The sequence below is a fragment of the Alosa sapidissima genome, chromosome 19 (genome assembly GCF_018492685.1).
Source record: "Alosa sapidissima isolate fAloSap1 chromosome 19, fAloSap1.pri, whole genome shotgun sequence".
In the NCBI taxonomy this organism is placed as follows: domain Eukaryota; kingdom Metazoa; phylum Chordata; class Actinopteri; order Clupeiformes; family Clupeidae; genus Alosa; species Alosa sapidissima.
The window spans coordinates 29,585,758-29,597,307 of record NC_055975.1 but is presented as its reverse complement, the minus strand read 5'-3'; the positions used below and the strand labels follow the sequence as shown (position 1 = coordinate 29,597,307).

Genomic DNA, 11,550 nt, shown 5'->3' with positions numbered 1-11,550 from the left:
TGGAGAGAGAGATAGAGAGAAGAGAGGGAGAAAATAAAAATTAAAAAACGGTTTTATGAATTCTTAGCAGCGCATTGTGAAAGGAAGCAGAGTTTTTGACTACACACACCACACACATCACACTTAACACACTCTGGTCACAAACACCCTGTTCCACCTCTAGGGGGAGACAAAGGCCGAGCACTGGCCAGGTCCTGCGGAAAGACTGGCATCCGTTACACTGGACACAATCACTACAGACACATCCGTTACACTGGACACAATCACTACAGACGCGTCCGTTACACTGGACACAATCACTACAGACACATCCGTTACACTGGACACAATCAGCCTGACTACAGACACGTCCGTTACACTGGACACAATCAGCCTGACTACAGACATGTCCGTTACACTGGACACAATCACTACAGACACGTCCGTTACACTGGACACAATCAGCCTGACTACAGACACGTCCGTTACACTGGACACAATCACTACAGACACGTCCGTTACACTGGACACAATCACTACAGACGCGTCCGTTACACTGGACACAATCAGCCTGACTACAGACACGTCCGTTACACTGGACACAATCACTACAGACACGTCCGTTACACTGGACACAATCACTACAGACACGTCCGTTACACTGGGCACAATCAGCCTGACTACAGACACGTCCGTTACACTGGACACAATCAGCCTGACTACAGACACGTCTGTTACACTATGTCATCCGTTACTGGACACAGCTCTCATTTGGGTCATCCGTTACTGGACTCAACTCTCATTTGGGTCATCCGTTACTGGACACAACTCTCATTTGGGTCATCCGTTACACTGGACACAACTCTCATTTGGGTCATCCGTTACACTGGACACAACTCTCATTTGGGTCATCCGTTACTAGACACAACTCTCATCTCGTTGCCTTCATTCTTTAGTCTGAATAATAAGCTCAGATCCTTAGATAACAGGACCACAGAGCCCATCAGGAGGCCAGTGGGCGAGAGAGAGAGAGAGAGAGATGGGGGAGAGAGATGGGGGGAGAGAGAGAGATGGGGAGAGAGAGATGGGGAGAGAGAGAGAGAGAGAGAGAGAGAGAGATGGGGGAGAGACAGAGACAGAGAGAGAGAGAGAGAGAGAGGGAGAGATGGGGAGAGAGAGAGACGGCCTATGATCAGTGCCCCCCCAAGCGTGTGTGTGTGCTGTGTGTGTATGTGCTCTGTGTGTGTGTATGAGCGTGTGTGTATGTGCTGTGTGTGTGTGTGTATGAGCGTGTGTGTATGTGCTGTATGTGTGTGTATGAGTGTGTGTGTATGTGCTGTGTGTGTGTATGCGTGTCTGTCTCTCCCATGAGGAGAGGTACATGCGGTCTGCTGACACACTGGTGATGTCACAGGGATCCCTCACTTCCTGCTCTGCCCTCAGGCCACATCTGATTGGTTGGATGAAAGAGCTCTGCTGTTTTATTGGCCGGAGCCCAGGTTGAGGTTACTCAGCTGACAATAACACATAAAAACACATGACCAATAAACACACACACACACACACACACACACACACACACACGAGCAATAAACACACAGCCAGCACACACACACACACACACACACACACACACACACAACCAGCACACACTCACAGGTGACATGATCAATAAACACACACACTCACTCAGAACCAATACAAACCCAACCAGCAGGTTTTGAGCCCCTAACACACACACTCTTGTAACACACACACACACCTCCTCAGGCCCCACCCCTCATAGTCATTTGGACGGGAAAGTGTGAGAGAACACAGAAAGGCCTTTAGCATGTGATGGAAGGATACGTTCACAATGTCCACTTTTATCAACGAGGCGGAACAGCACAAATTGAGGGCAAATCATCCCGGTGTTACGGATCTTATCGGGGATAAACAATTAGCACGTCATTAGCAGGTAGTTTACATTATTTACTGCAGATCCGATATGTTTTTTTCAGGGCCGATACCGATATCAATTATTACCAAAACAGGAGGCTGATAACCGATATGCAAAACCGATATGTCAACTTTGTCAAAAAGGGGGGTAGATAGTAAAAGTATTGCTGCAAATTTTTTATTCAAAAGCATTTAATTATGCAAACTTTTTTCTTCTTCTTTTGATACACAATTGTCTATCAACTTGCATCACAAGTGTAAATCCTGTGTATCATGTTAATCCAAGAGCTGAGTGATGGCAATTATTTTCATAGACTAGGCCTACACAATGGACTATGTGCTTGTCACAAAGAGGATGCTCCTGCCATCGTGTGTGTGTGTGAGTGCACGAGAGAGGGAGAGGGAGAGGTGCATGCGTTTTGGCAAGTGTTACGGTTGTTGAATAGTTCAACAAAACAGTTTTAAAATAGTTCTTAGGCTATTTAAGCATGCAATTTGCGTCCATATGTAGGCTATAAGCTACACTTTTGAGAGCCTAAAAGGCATGTAAATAGCCAGCTCAGGACGCGATTTAGTTAAGGTCGGATTTAAATTACGGCTGCCCCTGGGTGCGACTTTTTTGACAGTCCGTTTCAAAAAGGAGCAACTAGACTTTTTTGACGTTCGCTATCGCATAATTTAGGACTTGTCTACAATGTAGGCCTAAGTGATAACGTCCGCCGAGGTGTGGGGCCTTGGGGTCAGTCAATGCTAAAGAAAATACACATCCATATCTGTTCAACCCTGTCGCCATGAGCGCAGTCATCGTTTGTGTTGAATGCTCTGCTCTATCGGCCATATAAAGCACGGCCCATGCCATAAGCGATTGTGATTGGTTCCTGGGTTTCTGGGTTTTTGGAAAATTAGAAATGGGGGGGGGGGGGTTACTTTTTCATAATATTCAACTTTTCTAAGACCCATCTGTAGGCTATAATACTTCAGACAATCTGCACACCAGAGGAAATTTTGGTCACCGAAATGAAATCAAACAAACAGACGGCCCTGCTAATGCACAAAAAAAGCTGGTATTTCAGTGACTAGTTGTTTTAATTTCGTTTCCAAAGTATCTTAAGTCTGCAAAATAGGCTATCGACTTTATTTTAAGGCAAAACAAAAAGTGAAGAGCCCATCGTCTTTATTGCAGCTTTTCCATCTCCGTTTTCATTTTAATTTCACCGTTTGGCCAGTCGTGCGTGCACGTGAAACTGAAAGCAACATTGTGTACGTAAATACAAAAACGTGGATGATTGTGGGCATTTTCAACAATGTGCAAGTTCACAATTACAAGGAATATCTGCCCGTTTAGACTGCAGTCACATTGGCAAATATCGGATTCATATCTGATTTATTTCCACATATGAATAAGGCCTGAAACCGATCTGAAAATATCGGAATCCATGTGCTTTTTCCTTGTTTACATGTCAACACTGCACATTGTATTGGTATTGTGCTACATATGAGCAAAAAATCGGAATTGGGTCACATTTAACTGGTGTAAACGTAGCCTGTTTGTGAGTGTGTGCACCGTTTCTCAAGAGTGTGTGTGTGTGTGTGTACGTGTGTACTTGTGTGTGTGTAAGAGATTGTGAATGTGTGTGTACAAAAAGTCTGGCTAGGAGAGTTTAACACAGAAACAATATATAGGGCCTATGTTTCTCTTTTAAACTCTCCTACCCAGACTACTGTTCCTCTTTTAAACTATCCTACCCAGACTACTGTTCCTCTTTTAAACTCCTACCCAGACTAGTGTTCCTCTTTTAAACTCCTACCCAGACTAGTGTTCCTCTTTTAAACTCCTACCCAGACTAGTGTTCCTCTTTTAAACTATCCTACCCAGACTACCGTTTCTCTTTTAAATTCTCTTACCTAGACTAGTGTTCCTCTTTTAAACTATCCTACCCAGACTACCGTTTCTCTTTTAAATTCTCTTACCTAGACTAGTGTTCCTCTTTTAAACTATCCTACCCAGACTAGTGTTCCTCTTTTAAACTCTCCTACCCAGACTACTGTTTCTCTTTTAAACTCTCCTACCCAGACTAGTGTTCCTCTTTTAAACTCTCCTACCCAGACTACTGTTTCTCTTTTAAACTCTCCTACCCAGACTTTTTGCTCTTTTTCCATGATATAAAGGGAGAGATGGACACACACACAAAGAACAGCCTAAAGCTCAATCATATGATGGCTTTCCCCCACAGTAACCCTCAACACACACACAGACACATCTACACAGAATACATCGCACACACACAACAAAATGATGTCCCTTGTTGTCAAAACTCTAACCACTCTAAAAGCCTAATCACTAACAACCGTCTAAGAACTCGTGTGAATGTTGTTTATCTCTGAGCTCATCAAACTGCATCTGAGGCCTTGTTTACCAGCGCCAGCCCCTACCAGCCACCCCACACTAAACACACTAACATGCCAACATCACTACAGTCCCCACCCCACACACACTAACATGCCAACAACACTACAGTCCCCACCCCACACTAAACACACTAACATGCCAACATCATCATCATCACTACAGTCCCCACCCCACACTAAACACACTAACATGCCAACATCATCATCATCATCATCACTACAGTCCCCACCCCACACTACACACACTAACATGCCAACATCATCATCATCATCATCATCACTACAGTCCCCACCCCACACTAAACACACTAACATGCCGACATTAACATCATCATCATCATCACTAGTCCCCACCCCACGCTAAACACACTAACATGCCGCCATCATCATCATCATCACTAGTCCCCACCCCACACTAAACACACTAACATGCCGCCATCATCATCATCATCATCATCATCATCACTAGTCCCCACCCCACACTAAACACACTAACATGCCAACAACACTACAGTCCCCACCCCACACTAAACACACTAACATGCCAACATCATCATCATCACTAGTCCCCACCCCACACTAAACACACTAACATCATCATCATCACTACAGTCCCCACCCCACACTAAACACACTAACATGCCGCCACCACCACCACCATCATCATCACTAGTCCCGACCCCACACTAAACACACTAACATGCCGCCATCAACATCATCAACATCATCATCACCACTAGTCCCCACCCCACACTAACATGCCGCCATCATCATCATCATCACTAGTCCCCACCCCACGCTAAACACACTAACATGCCGCCACCACCACCATCACTAGTCCCCACCCCACACTAAACACACTAACATGCCGCCATCAACATTATCATCACCACTAGTCCCCACCCCACGCTAAACACACTAACATGCCGCCACCACCATCATCCTCACCACAGTCCCCACATCACACTAAACACACCATGGCTGCCCTCCCCTTTAATCCCATATTACCAACTGACAGAGAATCATTCTCTTCATTCCTCTCCTCCCTCTCTCATCCCCCTCTCCACCTTCCAACCGCTCATCATTTCCATTTATTCCTCATCATCCCCTGTTCACACCATCTCTGTTTTCCTCTCCCTTATGTCTGGGCTTACTTCTTTTCTCTATCTAACCCTCTCCTCCTCCTCTCCTCCCTCTCTCCCCCCCACCTCTCTCCTCCTCCTCTATAGCCCCCCCCACACCCCCTCCTCTCCTCCTTATCTCCTCTTTACCCCCCCACACCTTTCTCCTCCTCCTCTATACCCCCCCACACACACCTCCCTCTCTCCTACCAATGGAATGGCCACTGGTAGTGAGAGGAGATTGTGATATCATAGTCCACACCCTTATCCCTAGTGGTATACACAATGCGTGCCTGCGTGCGTCTGTCTGTGTGAGGCCACATGTAGTCATGTCCTTTTGGCCATGTTAGTGTGAGATGAGAATCGGACTCTACGAATAGACCACCTAAAGACAGCCCTGCTTCTCCACCCACCTCATCTCCAACTCACTTACACAATCAAACCAGATCAAATTGATTCGATGTGCATTTAAACAGACAACTCGTATTGATCGGGCTTTATCTTGATGTTACTTCCCAATATTTCATAAAACTGAAAATAAGATGTAGGCTGTCTTCCAAGCTAACAGTCCAACCTTCAGTCAGAAAAACACCTGAACTTGACTAACGTTACTGTCATGTTACAGTAAGTTAGCGGTGCACTAGTTTGGCTGTTTCGTGCATGATATACATAGGAAAATAGTTATCTAGAAGCATTACGATTATTTCCTGTACATGTTAAGTTTACAGACAGACATCAAAGCTCATGACGAGGAAACGAATAGCTATTGCCAAGCTAGTGTTTACGTCACCCGGGTCTTCTAACTCTTATGCTAAGTTAGCTGGCTAACTATTTAGGAAAAATAACATTAGCAACTCGGTGCATGGCCCGTGGCTATTTCCCTAGCTACGTTAAGGGCGTTCATCATTGCCGAAGTTACATTCAGACACCAGTGAAAATATCTGATATTCAGTTTATTTAAAATCAATGCTAATCGGCTATTTAGACCTGACGTGGCAAGAAACATCGACAGTAAAATTAGCTAGCTTAGTTAACTACTTGCTCAGACCGCTATCAATAGCTAACGTTAGTTCGCTAGCTAACTGTCCAACAACAACTGACAGCTCTGTTTAGATTGTGCAAACGGGCATTTGAAACACTCCGAGCGCGTTTTCTGTTTGTCATCTGGTGAGATGTGTTTATGTAGGTCGCCAGTCGCGTTAACGTTAACAACTAACGTTAGTTAGCTTCTTGTGGTGTGGGGTTGATGGCTCAGCAGCTGAGCGAACGGGGCACTGCCCCTGTCATCCCAACGCCCCACAGCGAAGACAGCCACACACACACACACACACACACACACAAACGTTACGTTAACTCGCTCGCACAGACAAGAATGCAATAATACAAACTTACCCCAAGTACAACCGTTTCTTCGCCTGGGAACTTAGCGATATACTTGTCCCCTCTTGCCACCTCAGAACTATTCAAAGGCCTGAAACGGCACATTACTTTAATTGTGCACTCTGCCGGGTCCGCCATCTTCCACGGCTACGGAACGGAAACTTGCAGTTCTCGACAAGAAGTAGAGTTAGGTCTGACAGGGGCAGTAGAGTGCGCCCTCCTTTCCCCAGCAGATAACTAATATTCTCTTCGTTTTTTCCGTGCTGCTAGTCCGCTGTGTTAGGAAGATCACGGGAATGAACTTACTTCCTTTCCAATATGGCAGCCATGGTGCCGGGTGGCTGTCTGATCGGGCTGATCACAGCGCTCGTGTAGCTCTCGGTTAGTGTCGGTAGGTTTCGAATGCAGAATGACGTCACCTCCTTTGCTACCACTACCGCTACACAAAGGTGTTAAACACGTTAAACACACAGTGCTGTCACTGCAAATAATGCCAGAATTTTGGTGACAAATTGCAGTCTGTGATCCAGTAGGTGACAGATTGCAATCCAGTAGGCCTAGGCTTGGTATTTTAACCTAAGCCTCTGCTCTGCTACATTTGACATCACTAAGGCAAAAATAAAAAACATGGCCTAGGCTACATGGGCCAACCTTTCTATGCAGCCTGTAAGTGCAAATGAACCTATCTGATTTGTTATTGTTGTTTTTAATCTGGCAACATTCATCAGGGTGCTAAAATGGCTACCACCTGACCATGTACTGGCAGCATGGCAGGGAATGGCTGACTCATTTCTTCACCTGTCGTAAAAAATTCAGACACTAGTCACACACTTAGTGTTTGGCTGTTATTTTGTGTGTTGGACTCCATAGGTCTCCAAGTAGCTCACTGCTTTTGTACCTGTGCAATCACGCAAGTGACAAATACATTTCCTGAATCCCAAATCTAACTTTGACATGAATAAACTAAACATTCTACAAGTATTTTTTCCTTTCCATTTGAGTGCCTTTCAGAAAAATGAGTGAAATGCACTCACACACACACACACACACACACACACACACAGACACACACACACAGTATCTGCCAGCTCATGTGATGCAATGTAAAAAAAATTGGCAAAATGGGTTCTTTATTAAAATAATTAAATAACATGGACATGAAGAGTCTCCCTCAACACACACACACACAAAACGTTTCTTTTTATATGAATGCCACTTTAGGGCATGCCTTTGGCTGCAGGGTGGAGTCTCTTCCTGAGTCATGCTTCAGCATGTGTGTGTGTGTGTGTGTGTGTGTGTTGAGTGAGCTATTCTGTTATTTCTGGTGCCTGAGGTCAGTCCTCCATCATGTTTTCCCATCCCATGGCTACTGTTGTCAAGGGAAACAGTGGAGCAGTGAGATAAAATGAGTCTATAATGCATGCTTCATATACTGGAAGTCTGAGGTGTACAGTGTGAAGAGAAAAGGAGAGCACAGTCCCTTGTGGTGCTCCTGACTAACTGCTCAGACACACAGATCTTTCAGTCGCACAACCTGTGGTCTGTCAGTCAGGTAATAAATAATCCATGAAGTTGTGGAGGTGTCTACTTGCATCCTTTGCCGTTTCTAATGTTGCATCATAGGCTGTATGATGTTAAAAGCACTTGAGAAATCAAAGAACATTATCCTCACAGTGCTGCCAGCCCTGTCCAGGTGAGAGTGTGTTCTATGGATTAGGTAGATTATGGCATCCTCAACACATATGTAAACTGGGTCCAGGTAGGTGATCACCTGTGATTTCAGACTCAGTCTCTCCAGTACCTTAATGATGCGTGATGTTAAGGCAACCGGTCTGTAGTCATTGAGCGCAGATGGAGAGGGTTTTTTTCTTCCACAGCATAGGCACCCTACGCTGGCTAAGGCTGAGGTTAAAAAGGTGCTGCAGAATACCGCAGAACTGTTCTGCACAGACCTTGAGGACCTTTTGGCTGATGCCATTCGGACTTGCGGTCTTGTTCTGGTGAAGACTCCTCAGCTGCATTTTCACCTGGCTCCTGGACACATGGTGCATTCATGGCACTTGGGAATGACAAGGACCGCCCCCGTGGCTACTTTGTTTTTCCCACAGCAAGTGTTAATGTGCTTTGCCATTGGAATGTGTGACAAACACGGATGCCACAACAAAGGTTAAAACATACACTCACTAATCCTAAATAAACAACTGTATTTGCTTAAAATGTAGTGTAAGACGCTTGTGAAAGAAAGATGTGCAGCTTTCAAGTGACAAAAACGGCAAATTCCCAAGTTCACATTAAAACTGTTGGACATGAAAGGCCACATGGACTACAAACGAACTACAACGGGCTGACAAAAGTGATGACAAGCCCCTAACTGGGCAACTCTGTTAGCAAAATCTAGCCCCAGTTTCCGACCTCTTGACCTCTTGACGTGAATGACGCGGAATGATGATGTTTTCACTGGGAAAAAGGTTTTTCCGAAGCCCATGAACGCTAGGACAGACAAACAGGTGGGGCGGGCGGAGTGGGACAGGTATGATGCAAGCTCAGCATTTCCTGATCAGGTGGGAGTTGAAGGGCATGGGGGGGACAATGTGTCATGACTTATGTGACTGTTGTTCCTTTTTTGGCCATGTGAGGTCCTCAGTGTTTGATGTGTTTGATGCCTGTCATGTTCAGATCACATGATCTCATTACTGATTTGTTAGTTTCACCTGAGCCTTGTTAAAGGACAATTCCGGCGCAAAATGAACCTAGGCGTTAATAACACATGTGTGCTGAGTTTGTCTGTTCTCTGGGACATGTTTTCATGCCAATCGAATGTGACCAGTTTTACCACAAACCGCTAATTAGCGTGTAACGCTAGTATTCGGAAAGTAAAAAGAAATCGCTATTTCTATACCACTAACAAGGCTCCAAATAGCACCACACTTCCACGGTAGCATAATGAGGGGCCCTACATGTAAACCGAAGCATTGAGAACTTTGTAAGTGTACAGATAGTTTATTAAAAAGATAGTTTAGAAGCATTGAGAACTTTGTAAGTGTGCAGACACTTTATTAAAAAGATAGTTTAGAAGCATTGTGAACTTTGTAAGTGTACAGACAGTTTATTAAAAAGATAGTTTAGAAACAGTACCGTTCACGTATACAGGCTGGCGCTATCTTGGGAAAACAGTCATGTGACAATTCAGCTCACGTTGCAGGACATTGGACTGGAGCAACGCGAGCTGAACTGTCACGTGACTGTTTTCCCAAGATGGCGCCCGCTTGTATACGTGAACAGTTAATATTCGGTGAGCCGTCGTTGCTAGCTTGTGGGCTCCCCGGTTCTTGAGTAGTGGTCAAAGTTTTGGTTCTTGCCGATTTACTCATCTCGTCTTGACCTCAACTCAGTAAGCTATTTATCTTGTCGAGTACACCCAGTAGTTGTAGTTATATCTTATCATCTTATTTCTTATCAGTTATATAGGCCAAGTATACTTTTACATATACAAGGAATTTGTTCTCTGCATTTTACCAATCCGGGGGTTGTGTACAGCACACCCACACACACACACAGTGAACACCCATTCATGCACACACACTCAGAGCTGTGAGCACATACTAGGAGTACGCATACACACCCGGAGCAGTGGGCTGCCCCATAATCCGGCGCCCGGGGAGCAGTTGGGGGTTAGGTGCCTTGCCCGAGGGCACCTCATCCGTGGATGTGGATGTGGGAGAGCGCTGTTCAATCACTTATAAAATATAAAATAATACAGACATTTTTTGGAGCGTTCTAAAACACACCTTCACTCAGCCATGACCCGGAAGTCCCCAGCAGTGAGTGGTTGTTGACCTGTCAAACTCCCTTCAACACATGCACACCGCGCAGTGGGCTTTTAGGATATCGAGTTTAGTTTTGGTTACCTGTGCATTCAAGAGATGTCAAAAGGTCCATGTGCACTAGATACAGTAGATTGCTGTCATTAAAGCATTGCTAATGGAGCAGTGGACTTTTCTTTTTTGGTGTGACATAGCTTTGGCTATACAGTACACTTGACTGATACTGAGTTATAAACAAGATGGTTTGCAAACAATAACACATAGGTTAACATAAAGCCTACTTTAGAAGGTCAACTTACATTATAGGACTGTCATGCCATGGGGCCCTATCATGGCGATCTAAAACGCATGGTCCCTGACGAATAGTTTAAACCCAGATAGCAAAATCAGATTAGCAGATAGCGGACCGCTGGTGGCGTGTCACGTGTGGTCCGCTGTTGGACCACCATCTCTTAAAATTGAACTTGTCATGAATATTAAGAAAAGTTAATAAAATGATATATGGAGTATAACTGAACAAATAAAAAATATGCACACGAGACCGTATGGAACAGGTATTCCACTAACTAACTGCTTTAAAACCATGCACTCATCTATTATTTGAACTCAAGTGAAAGTGAAACTTGGTGCATGTTGTCGTGGGGGCAGCCGTGGCTTACTGACTAGTGCTTCAGACTTGGAACCGTATGGCAATCTGACAGTTCAGTTAAAGTCCAAGTTGGGGCGTCTGGTCAAAACTGCCCTGAAGATTGTAGGTCATCCAGACCAGGGCTACATGCAGGCACTCTATGAAAAGTCAGTCCTCAGGGAGGCACTGAAAATTGTAGAAGACCCCACACACATCCTGTACGAGGAGTTTGCCCTCCTACCCTCAGGTAGACGCTTTAGAGTACTAAACT

General features: G+C 44.9%; 1 protein-coding gene across 2 annotated transcripts in view; it reads right to left on the bottom strand.

Annotated features, from left to right (window-relative positions):
• Positions 1–7,202, bottom strand: part of kif5ba (kinesin family member 5B, a) — a 26,246-nt gene extending 19,044 nt beyond the window's left edge. For both annotated transcript variants that reach the window (XM_042072874.1, XM_042072875.1), the window contains exon 1: positions 6,840–7,202. In XM_042072874.1, the coding sequence (XP_041928808.1) occupies positions 6,840–6,965 (126 nt within the window). In that variant the 5' untranslated portion in view covers positions 6,966–7,202. The remainder of the gene's footprint in view (positions 1–6,839) is intronic.
• Between the last annotated feature and the right edge of the window lie 4,348 nt (positions 7,203–11,550).